The sequence below is a fragment of the Marmota marmota genome, unplaced genomic scaffold, assembly GCF_001458135.2.
Source record: "Marmota marmota marmota unplaced genomic scaffold, marMar, whole genome shotgun sequence".
Taxonomy (NCBI): domain Eukaryota; kingdom Metazoa; phylum Chordata; class Mammalia; order Rodentia; family Sciuridae; genus Marmota; species Marmota marmota.
In genome coordinates this window covers 1350852-1377231 of record NW_026000136.1, presented here as the reverse complement: position 1 = coordinate 1377231, position 26380 = coordinate 1350852, and the positions used below count along the sequence as shown (strand labels likewise).

General features: G+C 42.2%; 1 protein-coding gene across 16 annotated transcripts in view; it reads left to right on the top strand.

Annotated features, from left to right (window-relative positions):
• LOC107155951 (transformation/transcription domain associated protein) overlaps positions 1–26380 on the top strand; it is a 115227-nt gene that overhangs the window by 37125 nt on the left and 51722 nt on the right. For 8 of the 16 annotated variants that reach the window (XM_048785224.1, XM_048785225.1, XM_048785227.1 and 5 more), the window contains exons 23-43: positions 3791–3990; positions 5320–5537; positions 5639–5836; positions 6482–6742; positions 7214–7375; positions 9462–9558; positions 10848–10969; positions 11290–11460; positions 14420–14488; positions 16860–16913; positions 17043–17063; positions 18712–18831; positions 19052–19171; positions 19576–19740; positions 19818–19999; positions 20242–20440; positions 20885–21013; positions 22278–22544; positions 24755–24961; positions 25746–25904; positions 26005–26139. In XM_048785224.1, the coding sequence (XP_048641181.1) occupies positions 3791–3990; positions 5320–5537; positions 5639–5836; positions 6482–6742; positions 7214–7375; positions 9462–9558; positions 10848–10969; positions 11290–11460; positions 14420–14488; positions 16860–16913; positions 17043–17063; positions 18712–18831; positions 19052–19171; positions 19576–19740; positions 19818–19999; positions 20242–20440; positions 20885–21013; positions 22278–22544; positions 24755–24961; positions 25746–25904; positions 26005–26139 (3256 nt within the window). The remainder of the gene's footprint in view (positions 1–3790; positions 3991–5319; positions 5538–5638; positions 5837–6481; positions 6743–7213; positions 7376–9461; positions 9559–10847; positions 10970–11289; positions 11461–14419; positions 14489–16859; positions 16914–17042; positions 17064–18711; positions 18832–19051; positions 19172–19575; positions 19741–19817; positions 20000–20241; positions 20441–20884; positions 21014–22277; positions 22545–24754; positions 24962–25745; positions 25905–26004; positions 26140–26380) is intronic. The other 8 variants (XM_048785235.1, XM_048785231.1, XM_048785232.1 and 5 more) reach the window with 3 other exon arrangements.

The following is a 26380-nucleotide window of genomic DNA, read 5'->3' as shown; positions in this document are numbered from 1 at the left end:
GGGGACATCAGTGTTAGGGTCATGAGAACTAGGTTATATCTATGCCCAAGACATTTAAAATGATAAAAGGCATAAACCGCAAGTTACATTGAGAGACTCTTGAGATAAGAAGAAAAGTGTCTGGGGGCTGTAGAATGCTTGCCTAGCATGTGAAAGGACCTGGGTTTGATCCCTGGCACCACAAAAATAGAAAAGTAAGATACCTGGAGTGCATGCCAAAGAGAAAAAGATGGGAAATTCAAAAGAGAAGAATGACGTGAAATATGGAGTGAAACAGCAGAGTTGCTTGAAGTCTCACAAGAAGGGAGAGACTAATGGCTGGGAAACTCTCAGAACTGATGAAAAATTAAACAGTGAACACAGACTCAATATGATGAGTGCATCCAAAACAGAATTAAAAAAAAAAAAAAAGCCACACACAGATACATTACCAGCTACAAATGAGAAACAAAGGGAAGATCTAAAAGCTGGCAGAACAAAATGATGACCTTGAAGCGAATGCTGGATTGGTATCTGTGCAAGCCCCAGAACAGGGCTCCAGCCTGGAAGAGAGCAGCTGCCAGTTTAGAGTCACGTGTCTGGTGGGGCACAACCAGGGAAGGAGGGTGAAATTAGGGTGTTTTCAAATTAAAGTGGAAGCCTTCTATCAATACTGTATATAAGGGACACATTCTAAAGGCAGAAGGAAAGTTTCCTTTGAAAGATCTGAGAGGGGAGAAGGAATAGAACTAAGAAAATAATAATATGTAGTCAAATGTAAATGGGATGCAGCTGATATGAAAATTGAAGCCTTAAAGATCACAGTCGACTATAAACAATGCATGTTTATCATCTGGCAAATAGATAACCAAATGCAGATGATGGACCCAGTGAAATACTACCCCAGGCCTCAACAAGCAGTGTGCTCAGTGAAAGAAGCCAAACCCAAGATAGCATGTGTGTGAGTCCATTTGTGTGAACCATCTAGAAAAGGCAAGAGTGGGTCAGTGGTAACCCAGGGGCAGGAGTAGAGATTGACAGGGTAATGTTTTAAAATTGGATCATCATCATGGTTTGTGTGACTGTACACTTACTAAAACTTTTAATTAAAATGAATGCTGTGGCATATATGTTACGTCTCAAAAGTCAGAAAAAAAATGACAAAAATGAAGAAAAAAAAAAGAAATGAACAAAACAGAGAAACACATGCAGTCAAGTGGTACAATAAAGCCAAAAGTTGGTTCTTTGAATAATAAAACTGAAAAGCTTCTGGGAAGACTGACTTGGATTAAAGAAGCTAAGTGTCTAGTATCAAGAAGGTGGTGGCACTCTCTCTGTTTCAGATACAAAACAAAAGGATAGTGGTGTCATGGATAGCCTTCCTGATAAATTTTTAAAGAATTAATTCATAGATAATTATCTGCAGATACTATTTGGCTTTGTCTCTGACATTGACACTTTTGGGGAATAGAAGCAGCTATTTTGTAGAGCCTCCCTGTGGGTTTGCTTGGGTCTCTGTAGTTTGCTGGGTTTCTGTTCTCGCAACTAAAAGGCTCAGGGGTCACTCCAGTTAAACTGGGCTAACTGGGCTGCACGAAATAACCACACAAGAGACACAAATACCTTTTTCTTTGGGGTCGTGGTGACGGCTCCGCTGACCTTAAGGGTCCACAGAAAGAGAGTGAGAGCACGCGCTGATCCCTTTTATTGAGGGAAGCTATTTAAATGATGCAAGGGGTCAGGGGGTTGAGTATCTTCATGATGTCCACTGTCAGCAGGTTGACTGACACCTGGGTAGGCCACACCCAAGGGCACAGTAAGAGAAAGGGACACACACAAGGCACTTCCATGGAAGATTCTATCCTAAACCGGGCAAGGGGTTATATTACAAAGGAACAGGTGAGCATAGCTTCACCCATGGGGCTGTAGCAAGACACACCCATGCACGAGACACTGACCCTCGCACCCAAGAAGGGTGCCACATTTCTGCGACTGAGAGCCTCAGCACCCAGCCAGGGAGTGTAACTCAGTCACGTGTAAGGTTGGCCTCCCACAGTGGTTGGAGTCAGGTCATGCATGTCCAATAGAAACCTCACACAAGTTCTCACACACCCTGGCAGGCACCATTGGTGACCTGTCCCATTAGTGAAAATGGTGTTACCCTGGCTCTCTACTAAGGGTATTATTTTACTCTTTTACATATAAATAATCAATGGGAAAGATGTTGAGATGATGAGAAGAGGTGAGTAACCTGTTTCTCATCAGACTTACCCATTGGTTATAATGGCACTCATGGATGATCCTCCTCCATTCAAGTATTATTACAGTGATTACAAAATGATGGTTTTGCTTTCTTTTTTTTTTTTTCCTCAGTTGAGATTTATTTCACATCTCAAAAACTCACCAACTCCAAGTGAACAATTTTATGAGTTTATTAGCTAGTGAGTAGTTCAAATGTAAATGTCTTAGACTAGTTTCATCTCCCTATTAAGATCCTTTGTGCCCATTTTGGTTACCCCCGTTTCTTCCCCCTGATTAATCTTAGACTTTTCCTCCTCTTCTAATACTTATCTATAGCAGTGTGGACTCTTGGATTCTTATGTAATAGATTATCATCCATTGTATATTGGATGGTCCTCCATATTTTGTCAGGGATACTTAGTAACTGGGAAGAAGAAATTTGTGAAAAAGTCCAGGAGAAGCCTACCTTAGGATTCGAGAAGCAGGATAGAAGCCCTCAGCTGGGCCCAGCAGGGAGGTACGGGGTGAGGAGGAGAGCTAGGTGGGCCAGGCTGAGCTTCTCATAAGTCATAGCTTTTTTCATGTTTTTTTTTTTTTTAAATCATTGATTTGAGTTACTTTTTTAAGATTTGACTTTTTTAATTATAAAAGATCAAAAAAGATCAAAATCAAACATTGACTTTCTTAAAAGTTGCTGTGAGCAGACAGGGCCTTAGCATTTGCTGCTAGTGTTATGGGGGATAGGTGATGGTTTCCAGCTTCCTCTGGCTCACCATAGGCTCTTTTGCCTTCAGTCACAGTTGCCATTTACTGGACTTTTAGGAATATTAGGGAAAAGCAAGTTGGGGGCAATCATGGGACTCAGGCAACTGGGGCATTTAGATCCTGGTTGGCTGGCTTATTTATTTATGGTGCTGGGAATTGAATCCAGAAGTACTTTTACCACTGTACTCCATGCCCAGCCCTTTTTACTTATTTATTTATTTTTTCAACACATTAATAGCTGTGTGGTTACACATAACTCATGACTTTTTTTCATGTTTATTTGATCATTGATTTGAGTTACTTTTTAGAATTTGACTTTTAATTATAAAAGCTCAAAATCAAAACATTGATTTTCTTAAAATAGAAAATAGCAAATATGTTGTCATTTTCTAATTTGCCTCTGATTCATGTCTTGTGCTCATATTAGGTAGAATATATGTCTGTGATGCATTGACTTTGAGTGTTTTTTTTTTTTTTTTTTTTTTTTTAAGAGAAAAAATTAAATTGCTTAGGGCCCCTCTAAGTTGCTGAGGCTGGCTTTGCACTTGCCATCCTCCTGCCTCAGCCACTCAAGCTGCTGGGATTACAGATGTGTGCTACCATGCCTGTCCTGACTATAATATTGATAATGAAATTCACATTTGATTCCAGGTGTTGCTAAAGTCAAAGAAAGAAATTAACTCACCACTCCTATCTAGAGAAGGTGGAATTGGGCAGGTTGAAAATTAAGAAATTAGTGATAGTGGATTCATCAACTCAAAAATGAGCTGGAGGTTGTGATGATGGATTTAATTTTGTCTTTCAGCTTCACAGAAAAAGCCATACCCAATGTCATCATCTCGCACCGCTACAAAGCACAAGACACTCCAGCCCGGAAGACGTTTGAGCAGGCTCTGACAGGGGCGTTCATGTCTGCTGTCATCAAAGACCTGCGGCCCAGTGCCCTGCCCTTTGTAGCCAGCTTGATTCGCCACTATACCATGGTGGCAGTGGCCCAGCAGTGCGGTGAGTGTAGGGAGCTGTTGGCACAGAAAAAATTGGTCAGGATGTTTTGTTTCAGAGAAGCTGAGTAATCAATTTTTAGCTTTTGTTTTTTGTGGTAAAGATTATTGGTATTTTGGTGGTGGACACCATGACAATTTAAAGGCATTGCCAGATTTTGTGTGTAAAATACATCCAGTTGAATCTTCAGACCCTTCGTTTTTGGTGGAAAGTGGAGGCTGAAGCCAGCCTTCACCCACCCTGCTCTCCCACCCTGCTCTCCCACTGGGTGCTTCTTTTGGTCCCCATGGGCACCCATGCTGCTTCTCCTACCTGGAATGGCTGCTCACCTCTGCTTCAGTGGCTCTCAAATACCTGGTGGCGAAGGAGTGATTGTTTATCATTTTTATTTCTGATCCATTATAGATGATGACAGTGAAATGTTCTGGCTCTGCCAGTTGTTGTGTTTCTGAAAACATACTCAATTATTTTTTAATCTCCTCCCACAAGTAGTAATTAAGTCTGCAGGCCAAGCATTGCTTCAGTCGGTCCTCAGAACCCTTCCTCTTGAGGTTGACCAGCAGTTTTCTTAGGAACGCTGCACAACTTTCCCCCTTTTCTCCCTTCTTGGCTGGAACAGTCAGTAAGACACAATTGAACACTTCAGTTGTTTCTCGGGGTTTCTTCTGTTTACATTGTCTTTCCAGCAAAACAAATCTTGCTGAGTTTGATCTTGCCTAGTATTGGAAGTTATTAACTGGAGTAACCACCAGGTGTTAACTGCCAGTTACTTTGGCAGACTGTTCTGAGTAGGTGTATCTTCTGGCACAGCTGAGTGCTGTTGATTTTCTGTTACTTGTCAGGAGTATCCACAGCACAGCACAATCATTCCCAGGCTGGGCCCATTAAGTCTTTCGGTGACTTTTAAAAAATTTTGTGTTCTTCATCTTAAACTAATACTTTTCTGAGTCATGATTGACAAAATTGGAATACAATAGTGTATCATGAAAAATATTTAGAAAGATAGTCTTCGAGTGAATTAGACCACTTAATGACAAATAATTGCAGTTCAGAGGAGATTGTTTTAAGGTACATGCTGGCTTTCATTGAATTCTTAATGTCAAGAGGGAAATGAGAGGAGCTGGGTTTGTAGCTCAGCAGTAGACCATTCGCCTAGCACATGTGAGGCACTAGGTTTGGTCCTCAGCACCACATAAAAATAAATAAATAAAATAAAGGTATTGTGTCCAACTACAACTTAAAAAAAAAAAAAAAGAGGGAAATGAGGTCCTTTTGCAGTTTAAGGGCCAAGAGTGTTCCCATGTGTTCTCACGCCTGCCCTCTCTCCTTCAGGTCCCTTCTTGCTGCCTTGCTACCAGGTGGGCAGCCAGCCGAGCACGGCTATGTTTCACAGTGAAGAGAATGGGTCCAAAGGAATGGATCCTTTGGTTCTAATTGACGCGATAGCTATCTGCATGGCCTATGAAGAAAAGGAACTGTGCAAAATTGGGGAAGTGGCCTTAGCTGTGATATTTGATGTTGCAAGTATTATCCTAGGCTCAAAAGAGAGGGTAAGGACGGACCGAGTATCGATGATTTGGCGGGAGGTTCAGGAAACTGGTGGTTTAAGAATTGCATTGACACCTTATGGGTTGTTTGCTTCTCTCTCCAGGCGTGTCAGCTGCCCCTGTTTTCTTATATTGTGGAGCGCTTGTGCGCCTGCTGCTATGAACAGGCCTGGTATGCAAAGTTGGGGGGCGTGGTGTCTATTAAATTCCTCATGGAGCGGCTCCCCCTCACGTGGGTTCTGCAAAACCAGCAGACTTTCCTCAAGGCTCTCCTCTTTGTCATGATGGACTTAACTGGAGAGGTAGGTGATGGGTGGCCCCAAAGATAACTCGTCATACTCTTTTTCAAGAAGCTGTCTGCCTGGAGTGCAGTTGGTCTAAGACAGTTGTGCATTATGCTCTCATCCCAACGTAGGAACTTAGATATTTAGTTTCATTACAGCATCTTTAATAAAGGGACTGTTCTGACTCAGGCTATTTCTGGGTATCCAGATACCTGTTTGCTACATTAAGAATAGCACAGAGCAGAGTGCCTCTGAAAGGGGGAGCATGGGCTTCCTGTGTATTCTGAGATTTTTATGGGGGTTGCTTCTTCACAAGCCCACGTGCAGCTCTCACTCATGCAGATGGGATCGTAGGCATTGGCAGCTTCCCACAGGTGTTGCTTCCTTCACGAACCCTAGGGCACTCTAGCTCATGCAGACAGGATGTGGCAGGCATCGGCAGCTTCTCTTTGTTAAACTCGAGGGTCCTATCTAGATCCTATTTTCTGTTCTGAATGACAAGTAGGAATTGCCTATAAGGAGGTAACGTGGATGACATGAAGAAGCTTCCTTTAAAGCGGCTGGTGTGAGGGGCAGACCCCCCAGGAACAGCATTTATGGCAGAAGGTGGGGGAAGTGGGCAGCATCACTCTCTTCTGTATCTAAGGCCTTCTTGATCCACAGGTTTCCAATGGAGCTGTTGCCATGGCAAAGACCACCCTGGAGCAGCTCCTGATGAGGTGTGCGACACCTTTAAAAGATGAGGAGAGAGCGGAAGAGATTGTGGCAGCTCAGGAGAAGTCTTTTCACCACGTGACCCACGATTTGGTTCGAGAAGTCACCTCTCCAAACTCCACAGTGAGAAAACAGGCTATGCATTCACTGCAGGTATTGGCCCAGGTCACTGGAAAAAGTGTGACAGTGATAATGGAACCCCATAAAGAGGTAAGATTTCTGATGCTGGAACCAGCATAATTTTTTTTTCAGTTTGAGTTGTTGATAGTGTTCAGTTTATAATAATTTTGTATCTTTGTCACAAAGTACTATTATTGCACATGTTCTTTTTAATCTGATGTATGCAAATAATGGTGTATTAATATTTATGACTGTATCAGTAATTGTTAGTGTCAAGTGAACAGAAAGCTTGTTTCCTGAGTCTGTGAAGCACTATCTGATAGTTTTGTTTTAAGAGGGGTCACTCTGGAGCCTGAGGTACTAGACCTGCTCTGGTCTGTGACCAGCTCTAACAACGTGAAACACATCCTCTCCCACTCTCAGTAAAGGGCACCTGTAGTAATTTCACCTTGCCATGGCTTTCAAAGTGGTCATTGGGGAATATAATGATAAAAGGTGAAAAGACGTCTTTGTTTTTCAGGGGGCACCTGGTTAGTGATACCCTGTCTTTGGCTTTCCTAGGTCCTCCAGGACATGGTCCCACCCAAGAAGCACTTGCTCCGACACCAGCCTGCCAATGCACAGATTGGCTTGATGGAAGGGAACACATTCTGTACCACACTGCAGCCCCGGCTCTTTACGATGGACCTTAACGTGGTGGAGCATAAGGTGTTCTACACAGAGGTAGGGGGTGGTGGTGCGGAGTGGTGTAGATGGTGATGACATGGGTCTGCTAGCCTGTCTTTGTAAGCAGAGACTGGTCAGGCAGCCTTCAGAGAAGGCTCGGAGAGCAATTCAGGTAACTAGCCCTAGCCTGGCACCACACTCGGAGCAGGTGTGTTAAAGCTGGGATCTGGTAGGAAAGAGGCACTGTGCCCAGAGATGCTCAGCAGAATGGTGCTGTTCCCTGAGTCCTTAGAACTCAGTCTTATAGGGAACCTTGCTCTAATTTAGGGCCTCTGCAGTTGTGCTTTAGAGATAAAGCTGTATCCCCTGCTTTAATCACTCTTGTAGCATTGGTTCCTAGAATAACGCCAGCCAGAGCAAGGGCCAAATTATCAAACTTAGGGATCACTTCCATGTACCATATGCTGTTGAGAATGTCATAAGCACCCTTACTTAGCTCTGACAGTGCCCTAGGAGGCATAGATGCTTTTGATTTTCATTTTGAAGATATGGCCGCTGAGTCTGAGGGTTTGTTACTTGCTCAAGGCTACAGAGCAGGTGAGCTCCGGAGCTTAGATTTGAATTAAGAGTCTTATTTCAGAGCATGGTTTCCAGACATTCATCTTCTAGATATTTGTCATGTAAACATAAAACTGTGAGGTGATAATTAGAGAATTAGTAATGAACAGAAATTAAACTGTGATAAAGTCAAATTATAAGACTTAATTCTTAGAGTATAATAACAGTCTGGTTATCAGCCCCAATTTGAAATTTTCATGGGACATGAATTTTGCTCTTGCAGGCATTATAGAGTAAACTGAGGCAGAAATCCTAAGGAAAGAAATTCCTCCTGATACTAAACCTGAATGTCCAACTATAAAAATTTACCTCTTGGTTTTCTTTCTTTCTTTTTTTTTTTAAGCTCTCTGTTTTTGCTTGGGCATGAGGCTGTGGTCTTTTACACCTTTTTATATCCTTCATAAAAGAGTTATTGCAAAGTGGGAGGACAACTTCCCTTGCCTGTTCTGGATTCAGACATAGTATAACATTCATAGAAGACTCACTAAACCTACAACCAGAGTCTGGTAGTATTGAGGACATTAAATTAGTTTTCTAAATGTTCATCAGTCCTCCAGCTGCACCAGAATATGGAAGAATCACTTGAAAAGTATAGGCTCTGATTCCTCTCCCTGGAGACCCAAGTTCAGTAGATCAGGGTGAGACTTGGGAATTTGCTCTCTAAAAGTCTCCCAAGTGATCCTGGAGTATGACCATGTCTGGAACTCTGGTTTGTATTGTAGTTACCCAAAACACACATATTCAACGTCTGCCCCTACACCTACACATGCACACGCTCATATGGGAGAGGATTGTTGAAGGTCATACAAGGACTTGGTGGTTTCCTCTGGGGAGTAGAATTTGGTGGATGACTGCAAGTGTTTCACTATGTGTTCTTTCCTACTGCTTTCATTTTTTTACCAGGTAGGAATCTTAAAGGGAAAAATATGATAAAAACCTATATTAGTTTTGTAAGATGTAAATAAAAAGAGGGCAGAAATAGTATTAGAACAATATATACATATATGTTATTTTAAATATTAGATACATAAATATATACTTGTATGCCAACATGTCTGGAAGGATAGCTGCTGGAATTCCCAGTGACATTCAGCCTCCTTCATTATGCTCTTCTGCCCTGGAAAAGAAAAAAAAAGTGACCACTCAAATGCTTGCATTATGTCCCATGTCTCTGAGTTCTTGCCCAGGGCCCAGGGGAGGCAGCTTTGAACCAAGGGGAGACGAACCTGCCATCTGGGATTTGCAGTTAGATAAACATCCTCTGTTATTTAAAAATAAAAAAAAAAAAACAAAAAAACATGGTATCAGAGTGAGTGAGGACATGTCTAAGAATTTATTTCACTCATGAGGTTAATTCAGCTTTGCTTTAGAATAGAGTAGCTCAGTCATATTTTAGTGCCTCTTTAGGATTAGTCCATCGTTAGTTGTGTTTTGGTGTGTTTGGCAGACCATGTTCAGTTATTTGTGAGGTCACCGTGTCTTTCCAGGAGAAGTGGGCTCACTTCAATTGTTTGACCTTTTCCAGCTGTTGAATTTGTGTGAGGCTGAGGATTCAGCTTTAACCAAGTTGCCCTGCTATAAAAGCCTTCCATCACTTGTACCTTTACGGATTGCAGCATTAAGTAAGTGAATATAAATGTGAAACAAGTTACAGGGTATAAAAGGAAAGGGGACAATGGCCTTTATTGTTGATGCTTCTGGCTTTTGGGGTCTTTTAAAGATGGGATCTGTTTATCAAGTTACATTATGAGATATCTTAAGATTGCATGCATTGTTAGGATTTAAGAAACTTTGTAATCAAATAGTCTGTGGATTTTACTGTGCAGTAGACTCTTTATAATTCTCCTAAGAATCAAATGTTCCATTTAAAAGAATTGTCATACTGTCCATAGTGACATTTTCATCAGAATCAGAGTAAATAGTAAGGTACCCTATTGCCTTTATAGACTTTCTAATGAAGCATTTAAGAATCCTATAGTTTCAGAGTTTTCACCAGGAGTATGAGTTTTTGTTGTTTAGTACAAGTATTAGGAAAACATACTAGATCAGTACTGAATGACCATTGTACATATAAACAGTTATTTCTTCTTTTTTTTTTTGGTGTGTTGAATAAATAGACAATATAAGCTTTTTAAAGTTGATTGATTGTTGCTTCTTATGGACTTAGTAAAATATTGCCATTGTCCCTTTGGCAATCACCAAAGGTAATGGAGTACTCTGGGGAAGCTGTTTGGCAGCTCCTCACTTCTGTCAGGATGCCTCTTATGTGTTGAGATGTGTCCTCTTTTCTAAGAATATTTCCATTTTCAAAGGCTTAAAGCTTTTAACCCTCAGACTTGGGGCAGGGAGCAGAGGCTGCCTGATTAAACGTTGGTAGTTGAGTGGTCAGGCCATGTGCGTTTCTTCCCTGTCACCCATGCTCTGGAGGCCATGCTCTCTGAAACTCAGATGTGACAGCTGCACTGAAACTCTGAAGATGTTTTGGGAGAAGGGTATCTGCTTTTTGGTTTTGGTATTGGGATCAATAGTCCTTTTTTATTTTTTATTTTGAGACAAGATTTCATTAAGTTGTTTAGGGCCTTGTTAAGTTGCTGAGGCTGGCTTCAAACTCGTGATCCTTCTGCCTCAGTTTCCTGAGTCACTGGGATCACAGGCTGCACCACCATGCCTGACTGGGAGCAGGGTATCTGGAGGCAGAAGATTTACTGTGGTCTTTCAGGCAGGCTGTTAACTTCACTCCTAGACAGCATTGACCATGTGGCTGGAAGACCATGTATCCTTTGTTTTTCTTGAGACCAGATACTAGGAAAGAGGGTTAGTGGTTCATAGTTGGTAGGATCCTTTACAGAAGAAAATTGTTCCAGTGTTTTTCAGATTAATAATGAAATTGTACTGATTTTTCTCCCTACAGATGCACTTGCTGCCTGTAATTACCTTCCTCAGTCCAGGGAGAAAATCATTGCTGCACTCTTCAAAGCCCTTAATTCCACCAACAGTGAGCTCCAGGAGGCTGGAGAGGCCTGTATGAGGAAGGTGAGTGCTTGTGTGTGCACACGTGTGTACACGTGTGCTTGTGAGAGTATGCATGTGTACCTTGTTCTGTACACCTGGAAGGAAGCCTGTCTGATTACCGCACATTAGATGGTCGTGTCCTTCCAGTCTCATAGTCACAGTGTAGTACAGCTGGGTCTTCATTCCATCATCAGTTTCTGTAGGACACATGGTTAGATATGTGACTGGTTCTCCATTTTCCAAGGGAAAACAGATGATGCAGAATTGAATGTGAGTTCCCTTCTGTTGTGAAGTATTCTGTTGCCTATTTTTTGTTATAACATCTGTTTTTTTTCCCACAGTTTTTAGAAGGTGCTACCATAGAAGTAGATCAAATTCATACACATATGCGACCTCTGTTGATGATGCTGGGAGATTATCGAAGCTTGACACTGAATGTTGTAAATCGCCTGACTTCGGTTACGAGGCTCTTCCCAAATTCCTTCAATGATAAGTTTTGTGATCAGATGATGGTAAGTCAAATGTGTTTGAACAGTACTCTAGGGGCTGGGGCTGGGGCTGGGGCTGAGTGGTAGAGCGCTTGTCCTGCATATGGGAGGCACTGGGTTCAATTCTCAGCACCGCATATAAATAAATTAAATAAAAGTCCATCAGTAACTAAAACAAACAAACAAACAAACAAAAACAACAGTACTCTATAGAACTTGAAATTTTTATGAATAATTCTTATGAATGTATTATTTTTAAATAAACACTACGTTTGTCTGGCTCAAAATGCAAAAGCAAGTCTCCTTCCCTGGCCGTCTTCTGCTGGGTATCCGTCCCTGAAATCAGCCAGCGTTAACAGTGTCCTGTGATGTTTCTAGAGATACTTTACATGTATCATAGAATATGTAGATATTCTTTTGTTTGCCACAAAAGGAGGCTCATATACACACAGTTCCTGGTTTTCCCACTAATGCTGTCATTCCATGTGATTGCACAAAGTGCTTCTTCATTGTGTTATTTGGCTACATAATATTTCATTAATTGGACTCATCCTTTACCATTAGTCTATGATGCAGCAAAAAATTTGTTTGTAATTTCCCTTGTCTATCTGTAGCACCAGTTTCTAGAGGTAGAACTTCTAGTTCAGAAAGAATGTATGGATTTTAATCTTCCAGTGTGTTGTCACATTTCTCTCTGAAGACATTTGTCAGTTTACATTTCCTTCTACAAAATAGAAGGAATATCTCCTATATAACCCAGAGCAAGAACTTCAGAAATCTTTTGCATTTTAGATTTATCAGAGAAATAACTTCAAATACAGGGTTTGTCTAACAGTAAGTGTAGGCAGATGGAAGAGTTCATGTGTCAGCTTTTTGCATTACCTTTTGCTTCTAATGTAAACAGTTTCTTGAGTTGTTTGTCACCTTACTTCATTGTAACTGCATGTATTTTTCATGCTTGTTTGCTAAGTAGCACTTTAGACACTTTATGATACTGGAGGTATTTTACAGGTATAAGCTGTAAGTAGAAGTGAGCAGACAGATTATGTGTGGATGTATTGCATTTGGGGGATAGATAGATAGCTCATGTATGAAAACCACAAAGTCGTTTACCTCATGTACTGTTTTTTTCATATATTTAGATAACTAAATAATGTATAATGACCACAGCACTGAAAGTATGAGTAGTTCCTTAATAGATTGTAATTGGGTAACTCAGCTTTACATGGAGTGCACTTTCCAAGTCGTAGGGTACTTCCCCTTAGGCCTCCACATGTTAATGTACTTAGTACTTAATAGTTTCCATGCATACAGACGTTGACATGAGTGGTTAAAATAGGTGATCTGTATGCTTCCCGGCAGAACACATCAAGTACACACTTCTCCCACGTTTCATATATGAAGCGAGAGAGTGTGTGTGTGTGTGTGTGTGTGTGTGTGTGTTCGTGTTCTAAATGCCCTAATGCTATTATATTTGGTTCTTTTAAAAAATTACTGTCTCTGCTCTCAGCTCTCATTTTTTGCTTCCCTTATATGCCTGGTTGAAGTAACTTTTTGGGGGGTGTTTGTTCACATCTGGCATGAGCTGGCAGTTCCTTATTATCCAGACATTTTTTTGTGTGTAGCATGAGGAGAACTGCCTTATAGTTAGTTGCTTCTGATGCAGGCTGAGTGTCATTTTCCCTATAATAAAATATGTGAGTTTTGTGTTGTTTCATTCAGGAGATTTTGTCTCCCCTTCTCTGGCTTTCCAAAAGGTTGAAAATCCTCTAGAAGCAGAGTGTTGGCATACTTGGATAGAGAATGATTGTGCTGCTGTTTACCCAGACATTTCCTCCCCCACACACTGACTTTAGATGGCAGTGCTTCTGCATTTAGTGGCACAGATTGTCCTGATACCCAGGCCTGCTGGGTTCTGCCGGGACACTCCACCTGTGGGTGGCTCATTCTCAGACTGCGCCCAGCCACCAGCAGGGCTTTTGTTTTCCTTCATGATGCCCTTTTGAGGTTCGCAGCTTGGGCCGTTGGCATTATTTTCAGAGATAAGACACTCTGTAGGGTCCGCATTCATGGAAAGAACCCTGAGTTTTTCCCTTTCTTTGAAAGGAGTTTTCTAGTTTTAGCTCTTATGTTGAGGTCTTTGATCCATTTTGAATTAACTTTTGTGGATGGGGTGAGATAAGGGCCCAGCTTCCTTCTGTTATGTGTGATACTCCGTTCCTTTCTCTCAGTTGAACTGCTTGACATTTGATCTTGAAAGATCTTATGTGTTTTGTTGTTTTGGATATTTCCTCACTGAACTAAAAATTGAAAATGATTTTATATACTAGTTAATATCATTTTTTTTCTTTTGGAAAATCTAAAAGTAAGAATGGTGACATGGCTGGCCATTGTTGATACCTTCAGTTCTCTTTCTAGTAAGGTATAGGTCAGGTGAATTTATAGTCTAGTGGTTATTATCCTTCAGGGAATTTTATTGACAAAATGTTGTTAGCCTGTTCTTTGAAGGCAGGTATATTATTTTGTACATTTCTCAAGGTAGAACAGTGGCCTAAAGCTGGTTCCTGTGCCTTAAGCACCTTGTGTTTTACCTTATTTTCCCACTGGACTATGAGTTCCCCTAGGCAGGGATGAGGCCTGTGGGTCACTTCTCTATCCCCTCCCTGATATCTGACACAGGTGAATAACTGCATATAATCAACACTGAAGGAAAGTGGCAGGGCCTGGATTTGGAATGAGCAGGTTTCAGGATACTTTGTCATAGCAGCAAATTTAGCCCTTCTGTGTAAATAATAAGAACAAATGCTGGTTGTCCACATCACTAGTTTGATATTGGGCTATTGTAGTAATGGAAACACTGCAGTTATCACATTAAATACAAGGGAAATGAAAGATTGCTAGTGTCCATCAAGAAAGCAGTATTTGCAAGTGAAATGTTTCTACCCTGAAGAATTTGTATCTAAGGGTGTGTTTTTTTCAACAGCAACATCTGCGCAAGTGGATGGAAGTGGTGGTCATCACCCACAAAGGGGGCCAGAGGAGCGACGGAAACGTGAGTGACTTGCTTGTTTCTGGGAAGGGCACCCAGGTTGTGCACTGCTGGTATCAGTGCTAATACCAGAGCAGTGCTTCAATTAAAATGCTGGTCAGAAATCTGATTTTATGTAATTTTAAGTCCATGTAAATTTGTTAATCACTTTATTAGCACTACATCTTGCTTTTATTTCTCTTAATGGCTAAAAATTCATTCTTGTTTCTTTAAAATCTCCCTTTTGTTCACTTTACTATGACATATATGTTTATGAGAATTCTGGGAAGCTTGGAAAATGTTAGTATTTCAATTTTACTAGTTTTGCTTTAAACAGCGTGTTTTCTAGACTGTTCTTGGCAGCAGCTGTTTACATGGTGGTGCGTTCCTCCGCTCTTGTTTCCATTGCTTTCCATCACTTGCTGGTCGGTAACGTTCGTGTTTAATCATTATTGCTTGATACAACCAACTAGAGATTTTTTAGGACTTATAGAACTAATATAGTAAAGCATCACATAAATATGGGCTTATATATTTTCTAGGTCTAAATCCCCTACCCTAATTTTGCCAAAAAAATAAATGACCAGCATTTAAAGCAAATTTATAAGGTTTTGAGGGAAGACTGCTATAGTTAAATCTTAAGTATATGATGTTGGTCATTAAAGACTTTGTCTCTTTAAAAATGCATGCTTTCTGTTGTTTCTTATCTAATATTGTACATGCTAATTTTTTGAAGTATTTTCTAAGTTGATGATGTATCAGTGGAAGTATATTTTCCTTAAGTTCTGTGATCCCTGGTGAAATTTACAGCTGTATCACCCTTAGGGAATTCTTCATAGTTCTTCAGAAGCATAATTAATGTGGCTTTTTGTCCTCTTGTGCCTATTTGTTGGATGCTGTGTTTCATCCCGACTTGGATTTTTTTTCCGCTTTATTATGCTTTGTTTTGACCATTCTGTGTCAAGGCGTTTTGTTTTGTATCTTGTTTCCTGCCGCTTCTAAACAGCCAACTAAGCAGAACTAAACCAGGAATTCAAATTTTTAAAAGACATTTTATACCATTACTGACCCTTGGAAGATTTTATTATTTATATATGCAAAACATAAATGAGAACCTTCGTGGAGGAGAGCAGAGCACACCGGCAGAGCCGCTGCTCTGGGAAGTTGCCACTGCCTCTGTGCCTGGCCTCCTGTCCCTCATCTCTGAGGGATTTTTTGCTTTAAAGTTTACATTTGTTTTTATAATAACTTATGCCTTTTCTGAAACACATCGTAAGATCTTTAATAAACATTTAAAAAAGTTCTAGAGGAGGTGAATGGCTTCCATTAAATCAAAATGAGCCTGTAAACTTTCATCGAAAATTTTTTTGCATGGGGGGAGTTGTGCGGGGTGTTGATAGGTCTCTGGGCTCTTCTTGGGACGTATTTATCATCCCTTGAGTATACTGCCTGATCAGAGGAGGGGTCAGGCTCCTGAGGTTGGTCCTGTGTCTGAACCTCGGGCCTTAGCATTTTGGGTCTGTAGGAAGAGAGCATAGCCATGGCTTCATCACCTAAGCCCTGGGCCAGGCCCCTGTTTTCTGATTTTTTTTTTTTTTAAGAGATCGTGTTACAGGAAAGGGAACAGTTAATGGAAAGTAGTTGGTTCCTATTGGTAGAATTCCCAGATAACTTTGCTCAGTTGAGATACCATGTTGAAAACATTAAGTAGTTGAGTAAAGCAGTGAACTTGGGATATCCCTGATGATCAGAGCTCTGCACTATCACCGTGTTTAGGAAAGCTTCCCTTTTGACATGGATTGTATGGGGTACGATACATAGGACCTGTTATTGCCACTTCTGTATACACATGTAGACTCACAGATAGTTTGCCGAAGGTTGCGCTTCACCACACAAGATAACCCAACTGTCTGGTGGGGGGTGTCATGGCCTTGTTCTTGGTGGGATGGGGCTCAGATATGCCTAATTGATGGGCTTGCACCACCTGGTTCTCTTCTGACTCTAGTTGGGAAAGAGTTTTTTTTTCCCCCTCATTTTTTTTTCAATGCCTTAGTGCTTCACATAAAAATCTTGAAATATTCACTCAGTAAAAGAAGTCTTTTAAAAATATATTTGCATATAACAAGGTCTTACCATTTCTCCCTGACATAAGAAGCCCTGGTTTAAAATTTGACTTAGAGAAGAAACTCACTATGAGACACCGTCAGAGGGTTGTTGACATCTGAGGGTGGAGGTTGCTTTTTGCTGCTGAGCATTTGTTAATTATCGTTTGCTTTCTGATAATTGTGTCTTTACTGTCTTGTTAACCCAAATAACCCTTACTGTGTTTGAGTATATGGGAAGTTTTATGTAAATGACATAAATAGAAAAAGATGATTTTCCTCCCCATCCTCAGGAAAGCATTTCAGAGTGCGGGAGATGTTCCTTGTCTCCATTCTGTCAGTTTGAGGTGAGAACAACCTATTAAAAGTCAGTTTATGACTTGCAATGTGAAGAACACTTTATCTTTTCTTTTCTTTTCGTTTCTTTTTACCTTTTTGTTGCCTTTTTTCATGCTGTGATTTTTGTTTTGGTTCAGCCTGCCATGGAAGGGGTAGAGGTGAGAATCTCAGTGGAGCCGCAGGAGGGGGTTGTTGTCGCATTTGGTTTTGCTGTGACTCGTTAGCTGTGTTGTGATTCTGTAGTGGACAGAGTGCCTTGTGCCTTTGAGTGCGGTGACCTGTGCTGTCTGTCTGTGGCAGAGTTGTATTAGTATCATTGCTGTGAACTGTCCGGATGCCACGCATGTTCTATATTAGGACATTTTAAAAAGATTCTAAGTTCTTTTGTTTTCTACATGTTAGAATTGCAATATCTCAATACTACTGAAGATTAAGTTGGTTTTTCTGTCATAACATTCATATGAACTCATATATCTAACAAGATCCTGAGAACCTTCATAGAGATACAGTATATCTCTTAGAACTTGGGAGTGATATATTTCCTTCCACACTGCCAGCTCGCTGACTGCCTTAATTTACAACCTTACGGTCCCATGCCCCTCCAGTCCCCTTCCCCTCTCTCTTCCTCACACATATTCACAAAGATGCGGTGAGAATACTGTGGCTTTGGACAGTCAAACTCTATCTTTCCCTCCTCTGTAAAATGGGGATAATAACACCTGTCATTTCTGTCTTCCAATGATGTTGTAAAATCAGAAGAAGTGATCTTTATGACATTGCTTTGAAAATAAAAAACCATGGCATTCAAGACCTTCTCAGAATGAAATGATTTGGGAATAGAATTTACTTTAAGGATTTGAAAATTAGAGGTGGGGCAGGGCTGATGCTGAACCTGTTTTCCCCATTTCCTGCACATTTCCCTTTTGCCTTTTGGTTGAAAGAGAAAGTTTGAAAAGTATCTGAACTACTGCTGGGAATGTGGTCCCTCTTGACCAGTGTCTATCATCCCCATTTTACCTTTCAAGAGCCACGAACTCCACCTTGTGCACTATGCGGGGTGCTGTGTCTTAGGCTCTTTCCTTACCTGTGGCCACAGAGAGGTCTTTTGAATGGCAGAAGTAAAACTGTGACCTCCTAGAATGGGCCATTGAGACGTTGGAAGAACCCTCAGCAGCCCACCACTGAGCTGCTGGAAAGTGTGGAGCTTGGCCTTGCACACACTTTTCACCTAGTTCAACATAGCATTTTGTCAGCTTTGTTTTTGGGCCTGGTTGACAAATGCTTTGTCCCATCATCAGTCGTTCATTTACACTGACATTCAGTTTCCAGGATAAATACTCAAGTGTTTTTTGAGGACCTCCCTTGGCTAAGTTTTGAGGGCAAAAGAAGCCTGTGCTCTCAGAACTTAGTGTGTTATGAAGACCCCACGATGCCACCACAAGGTGGGTCAGTCCTGATGTTCTCATGGCTGCAGGTATGATCCATTGTCCCTGCCTCTGTGAAGGGGGCTAGCACATATGACCTGTAAGGTCACCTCCAACCCTTGTTAGTATGCCTGAGAACAAAGGGCACAATCACACCATATAGTCACCCCCTCACACACATAGCAGATGAGCCAGGTGCAGTTAGTCTGCATAGTACACAACACAGTGGTAGTCTAAGACTGGTGAGTTGTGGCTTTTCCATGTTACCTTCTGCTTTGGTGGCAGCCTTGCAAATGTAGCTAGACTGGTAGGGTCTGTAGTGATGTTTCTCTTGCTCATAAAACTAATTGGCTTGTTTGTGATTTCTGGTTTTCTTTATTAGGAAATGAAGATTTGTTCTGCAATTATAAACCTTTTTCATCTAATCCCAGCTGCACCTCAGACTCTGGTCAAACCTTTGTTAGAGGTTGTAATGAAAACGGAGCGGGCTATGTTGATTGAGGTATGGTCTGGATTGAGGGTTGATTCTAATTCTCACACTTGGAATATTTTCACTCTCGTGTTTTAAATGGGGTCAGCTGACAACATAAAGATGCTAGATATTAATACTTGCTTGTGGTCATTTGCAGTCCAGGTAGAGGGTGGGTGCTTGTGCTAACCATGCTGACAGGTGGGTATGCCCTGAGAAAGGGAGACCACTGCAGCTTCCCTGTGTTCTGTAGGCGGGCAGTCCCTTCCGAGAGCCGCTCATCAAGTTCCTGACCCGGCACCCCTCCCAGACGGTAGAACTGTTCATGATGGAGGCGACACTCAATGATCCCCAGTGGAGCCGAATGTTCATGGTAGGAGCTAAAGTGACTGCAGTCAGGTCTCTGCAGATTTGTGTTGGCCAGTACGCTCTAGGACGTTAATGTTCCTTGTTCTGGCTTCATGTTTCTCAGAGACGTTTGAATCTGGAGATGTTACTGCTATTTGGTTATCTCCATGAAAAGCTCAGGCTTAGGAATCATTGGATTTTGCTGGTGGTAACAAATGAGTTTGCTGCTAGGATTATAAAGTCCTAATCATGAAAAATGATTACTGTCTAAAAGCGTTGTTTTTTGAAAAGGGTGTTTACTGTGTTATTTATTTATTTGTTTGTTTTTAGCCTGCCTACAGAGACTTAGCAAGAACCTTAGAATTCACGTCCTCTAGCCTTTTGTGAGTTAGATTTATCTTAAAACACATTTATTTGTTTTGCTTCTAGAGTTTTTTAAAACACAAAGATGCCAGGCCTCTGCGGGATGTGTTGGCAGCTAACCCCAACAGATTCATCACCCTGCTGCTGCCAGGCGGTGCGCAGACTGCCGTGCGCCCTGGCTCACCCAGCACCAGCACCATGCGCCTGGACCTCCAGTTCCAGGCCATCAAGGTAACGTCTTCTCAGGAGGCCCCTGCAGTCCCCATTCTGGTCGAGCTGCACATCCCTGACTGTTTCTTCTCTGACAGATTATCAGCATCATAGTTAAAAATGACGACTCCTGGCTGGCCAGCCAGCACTCACTGGTAAGCCAGTTGAGACGCGTTTGGGTGAGCGAGACCTTTCAAGAAAGACACCGGAAGGAGAACATGGCTGCCACCAACTGGAAGGAGCCCAAGCTGCTGGCCTTCTGTCTGCTGAACTACTGCAAGTGGGTGCATCCATCAAGCTTGGCCTGTGCCACAAGGCTGCTCTGTCGGATAAGCTAAGAAACTGGGGCCTCTTTTTTAATTTGCACAAGGATATGCAAATTAAACATAGGCTCATTGAAAGCCTGTAGTCAGATTTGTTGTAGGGGATGGGCTACAACTTGCTGCTTAAAAGACATGTCAGGTGATACAACCTGACGGAATTTGCCTGAAGTCAACATGTTTTCTCCTTCTGATTCTTTAGGAGGAATTATGGAGACATAGAATTGCTGTTCCAGCTGCTCCGAGCTTTCACTGGTCGTTTTCTCTGCAATATGACATTCTTAAAAGAGTATATGGAAGAAGAGATTCCCAAAAATTATAGCATTGCTCAAAAACGTGCCCTGTTTTTTCGCTTTGTAGACTTCAATGACCCCAACTTTGGAGATGAACTGAAAGCAAAGGTGAGCTCTACGATTATGCAGCAGAAGGCCACAGGTTCGATGGTTGGTGCCCTTGGAACACTGCCTCACCCTTCAGCTGTGTCTCTATTGAGGCTCAGGTGGCAGGCTGGACTGCGGACATGAAATGCCATTGCTGAGAAGGCACACAGCAGATCTTGCCATGGACCAGTGTTGAAAAGTAGATTGCTAGATCCCTCGTTTTCAGAAACTGACTTGTTTTGAAGTGAGAAGAGTACACAGGCTGACACTGGGTTTCTTCCTCACATTTTAACCTAGCTGGGCAGTTGCTGTTGGGCTAGGAGTCTAGATGAGGGGTCGCTCGCTGCCTTGGTTGAGTTCTGGCGTGATGGTTTAGGGTGACCAAAAGTATTATCCTCCCCACCTTTTTAAACAAATAAGCAGCATGACTGTTTTCCTCCTCCTTCATTTTTAATCTTTTTGTAGGTTCTGCAGCATATCCTGAATCCTGCTTTCTTGTACAGCTTTGAGAAGGGGGAAGGAGAGCAGCTCTTAGGACCTCCCAATCCAGAAGGAGACAACCCTGAGAGCATCACCAGCGTGTTTATAACCAAGGTGTGTCCCCAGCAGTGCCTCAGCATGTTGAGAGCTTGCAGATGAGTGAACCTGTACGGGAGCATGCAGAGGGGCTTGTTGGAATAAGTTTGCTGCAAGGCTTTTATTTTTCGTGATTGCATTGATTAATAGCACATCACAGCATCCCATTAAAATTCTTATTATTTAATTGTTGAAGGCACCACACTTGGGAATGAATTAATGTTTTTGCATTAATAGATTCCAGTCAGAAACAAAATATTTTAAAATCCAGACCTGGGTTAGTTTGTAAAAGCGCCTATTATGGGGTTTGATGTTCTGTTTTTGTCCTTAGCTTTATAAAAGAGACTAGTAAAAGGCAGGAGAATATTATGTTGGACTCGGTTGGTGTTGGGACCTGGGACCTATCTTCACCAAGTGCTGTGTAGCAATAGTGATATCTGAAATTTGTACTGGAATGTCTGCACTGTGTTATTTGCTTAAGGCCCATTGTGTTGAACTTTGGGGTCAGATGTCTTCTGTATCTTGAGATTGTTGAACAGAGTTTTTAAATGCAGATTGTTTGCTGGAATGCTGGGTGCTCTTCATTCTCCATTTGCAGTGTTAATTCGTGGTCTCTAGAGGGGACCACCACATACATATTAATGTTCTTTGGAAGGGACAGGGCTAGATTTCTTATCCATTCCATCCAGGATCAAGGCAAAAGGGACTGTCATTGTTCTTGTTGGCAGGTTACTAGTCCTTATGTAGTCTTTGTCCTTTAGGACAGGCCTCCTTCCTCTTCTGAGCCCAGAAGTTATTCTTAATCTACATACTGATACTTGTGTTATTCTGGGCAAATAGGGACCCTGACACAGCCCCTTCCCTGTGCCACCTTCTCTAGTCTGTGCCTAGAGCATCGTCTTGGGACCAATGAAGAGTTGGGTTTTGAGTGTTGAGAAGGGGGAGAGGTATTGCTAAGAAGCAGGAGATCAGGGAAGAGGAGAACTGACCTTAGCCTGTCTGTACTCCAGCTTTAGGCAGAGCTAATGAACAGAAGGTGGTTTAACGTACTTAGTTGAATTGAGTGGACTCAGCATTATATTTCTCATTTCTGGTTTTCTTTTTAAACAATGAAATAAGTTAAACATAAAAGGAAAATTATTGTGACATAAACATATACATAGAGCGTCTGTATGTGTGTGCGCATGCGTGCATTTTTAAGATTTAAACTTGATGTGTGGCCCTTAGTCAATAATACAGCTCAAAACCAGAAATGAGCTTTTCCTTCTTGTGTTCCTGGCAGGTCCTGGACCCAGAGAAGCAGGCGGACATGCTGGACTCCCTGAGGATCTACCTTCTGCAGTATGCCACGCTGCTGGTGGAGCACGCCCCACACCACATCCACGACAACAACAAGAACCGCAACAGCAAGCTGCGCCGCCTGATGACCTTCGCGTGGCCCTGCCTGCTCTCGAAGGCTTGTGTGGACCCAGCGTGCAAGTACAGCGGGCACTTGCTTCTGGCACACATCATTGCCAAATTTGCAATACATAAGAAGATTGTCCTCCAGGTACTTAGCAGGGCTCCCTGTGTGCCCCCGGTTCACTCCTATCCCCACACCTATGCAGCCTTAGCCTCTCCTTTTCTGCTGTCTTTCTTCAATACAATTAAAAGAAAAAAAAAAAAGAACTCATTTATTTTATAAAAACTGCAAAAAACACCCACAAACAAACAAAAACCTATCTACTCATGAGGTGCTTAGAATAGCCACAGTCACAGAGACAGAATAGAGGTTCCCAGGGGCTGGGGAGAAGAGGAATGCAAGGTCAGTGTTGGACGAGGACAGAGTTTTAGTTTGGGAAGATGAGAACGTTCTGGAGATGGAGGAGGTGATGACTGCACAGCAGACTAATGAGCTCGTTGCTCTTGGGCTGTGCACCTAACAAAGTTGGCCTTTCTTATGTGTCTTTTACCACGGAAAGAACTGGGGAGCGGCAAGACCATCCTGTGAGCCCTCCTTAGTAATGAATTCCAGCCCATTCCTCCCTGGTTACTCCTCTGCCCTCTGGTTCCTTTACAGCCTTATTTTTGAAACAGTGCTTCCTCCTCACACTTCAGGCTCCTCCACCCATTGCATTTGGCTTCCCAATACTGGTATTACGTTGAAAAAAAGTTTTCATTTTTTTAAATATGTTTTTATTTGTAGATGGACACAATACCTTTATTTTATTTTATTTATTTTTATGTGGTGCTGAGGATAGAACCCAGTGCCTCACATGTGCTAGGCAGGCGCTCTACCACTAAGCCACAACCCCAGCTCCTTAAAAAAAAAGTTTTTTAAAATAGGGGTCTTGCCATTTTGCCCAGGCTGGCCCCAAACGCTCGGGCTCAAGGGATCCTCCTGCCTCAGCCTCATGACTACTGGGACTATAGATATACACCACTGTAATTATTTGAAAGTGCCTTTGTCAAGGGTCCCAGCTCTCCCTAGCCCAAAACATGTGGGCACTTCGAAATTGCATTTTATGACCTCTCTGCAGTTTTGATGGGTTTAGAACTTCATCCTGAGCTTCGATGGTGTAGGCTCTGATGCCTGGCAGCCCTGTGTTGTGTTTCATGTTCTCCACTCCCATGTCCCGTGGGTGAATCAGTGTCTGTGCTTAAGAATCAAATGCATGGTCTGGGGTTCTGGCTCATCGGTAGAGTGCTTGCCTACCATGTTCAAGGCCCTGGGTTCAATCCTCAGAACCACATAAAAATAAATAAATAAAATAAAGGTATTGTGTTCAACTACAACTGAAAAATAAATCTAAAAAAAAAAAAAAGAATCAAATGCAATGATACATTTGCCTGTTCACCTTGATCAGTGGGAGCTCTTGCCCTGAGGCCGCGTTGAGTGGTTTTTCCCTAACTGTTCCCTCTCACTTTTGTGATGTTAAACTCCAGACCCAGAAAGCCAGTCACCACCTCCCTTAGGCACTTGGGAGGAAATGTGACTTAAGGCTCTGTGGCAGACACTACTTTCCCCCAGTTGTTCCAGCTAGGGCCATTTCTGATACCCTCTAGTCCTCCCTAGGGCCCATGCATCTCTGCAAGTCCTGTTGATTCCAATGTCCTTCCTGCCTTCTCCACCCTCAGTACTAATGGGATTGTCTTCTTTGGGTTCCTGGCACCTTTCATTTGAAGGATTGAAATTGCTGCTGTCATTGCCTCTGATATTGGTCCCTTCCGATTCTTTTTTTTCATGCTGTAGCCGTAGTGAAATGATCGGTTTGCCTCAACTAACTCCAGCCACTTAGGCTAGACAGAAGGGTTCTGCAAGGTGCTGGTCCTCACTCATTTTGACTGGCCTAGCCCAGTGAGGGCACACCATAAGAGCTCAGTAAATATTAGAATAATTGTATTTATTGATCAAAACTTAAAGCAAAGAAGTTGTTTCAATAGCAGTCCTAAGAAATTTTTTTTTAGTGCCAGGGATTGAACCCATGGACACTTAACACTAAGTCACATCCTCAGCTCTCTTTTGTATTTTATTTAGAGACAGGGTCTTGCTAAGCTGCATAGAGCCTTGCTAAGTTGATGAAGCTGGCTTTGAACTCGCGATCTCCTGCCTGAGCCTCCTCAATCACTGGAATTACAGACGTGTTCCACTATGCCTGGCTCTAAAGAATTTTTCAAAAACTATTTTGCAAAAATATTATACCTTAGTTCTGAGTATTAATAGCTCATTCTTCAAAGCCTTCACTTTCATCTTACATTAGAGTTTCTTTCCTATTCTAGGTTTTCCACAGTCTTCTCAAGGCTCATGCAATGGAAGCCCGAGCGATTGTCAGACAGGCAATGGCCATCTTGACCCCAGCAGTGCCTGCCCGCATGGAGGATGGGCACCAGATGCTCACACACTGGACCAGAAAGATCATCGTGGAGGAGGGGCACACTGTCCCGCAGCTGGTGCACATTTTGCATCTGATTGTACAGCATTTTAAGGTATGTAAGAACACCAGATTGGTGTGTAGTGTGTTTTCAGACATTGGCTTTTGAACTTCTAGCTCTTTTTTTTCCTACAACAATAAGGTAGTCATTCATCTTTCAGGAAAGATGCTTCCAGGTCACTGATTGGGGTGTGTACATGTGTCAGGCTTTGCAAACCTGGAAATTGCCATAGTGTAGAGAATGTCTCTTAGCATTTGCCTCTTTCTGTTTGCTTGCTTGCCTTATTGTAAATCCTCCACCCTGAATGCAGATAGATGACTTTTGTCACTTTAAGGTGAGAGGTAATTGTCCGTGATTCTGGAATTTGTTGACTTGGCTGGAAGAGTTACTTGTAGTGCTGATCCTCTTTTTCTACAGCCATGTCAGTACTCCAGGATTTAGTTTTATCTGAATGTTTCTTATAGATTTTAGGTGTAAGAGAAAGGTTTGAGATGAAACTCTTTTCTTTTACAGCCAGCTCTTTAGATGTGGAAACTTACTTCTTGATATGTCTTGAACTTTTATGATATCAAGTCTGAAGGTTGTTATACATGTGACTAAACTCACCTACTTGTCCAAGAAGAATTCAGATTTTCAGCATATTTTAGAGATATTATTAACAGGCTGAAATACGCTATTATGTGGGCAGAGGGATAATAAGCACATTCATGGGTAAATGAGAATTTACTTGATAAAGTTGGGGTTCAGAAGCTTTGAGCATGAGTGTGCAAGTAGGTGTCTGCACATGTGCTGGAGCACGTCCATTATCCCTAACATGATGCTGGCCCTGCACCTACAGGTGTACTACCCCGTACGGCACCATTTGGTACAGCACATGGTCAGTGCCATGCAGAGGCTGGGCTTTACGCCCAGTGTCACCATTGAGCAGAGGAGGCTGGCTGTGGACCTGTCAGAGGTTGTCATCAAGTGGGAATTGCAGAGGATCAAGGACCAGCAGGTAGGAATGTCAACTCTTGGTGTCATCCCTGATTATATTCCTTACATATCTCCCTGGAAACCAGTCAGTAAAGTCAGGTGTGTATGTGTGTGTTTTTAAGCCGGATTCAGATATGGACCCAAATTCCAGTGGAGAAGGAGTCAATTCTGTCTCATCCTCCATTAAGAGAGGCCTGTCCGTAGATTCTGCCCAGGAAGTGAAGCGCTTCAGGACGGCCACCGGAGCCATCAGTGCAGTAAGAGCTCACTCTTTCCTAATGTGTGCCGTGTGTCCTCGTGGGACCTTGTGTATTTATTCAATTCATTTGAGTGTGGCCAAGTGCTAAGCTGGAGAGGCAGCTTAGCTCCAATAGGCTCCATGGCATGTCACCTACTAAGGTATTTCCTAAGTTTCCAGACACATTTTTCTTAGAGTTTTGTGAACAATGGTTAATTGCTTTCAGGAAGGCATCAGGAGAAACTGTTGAGGACTGGGGG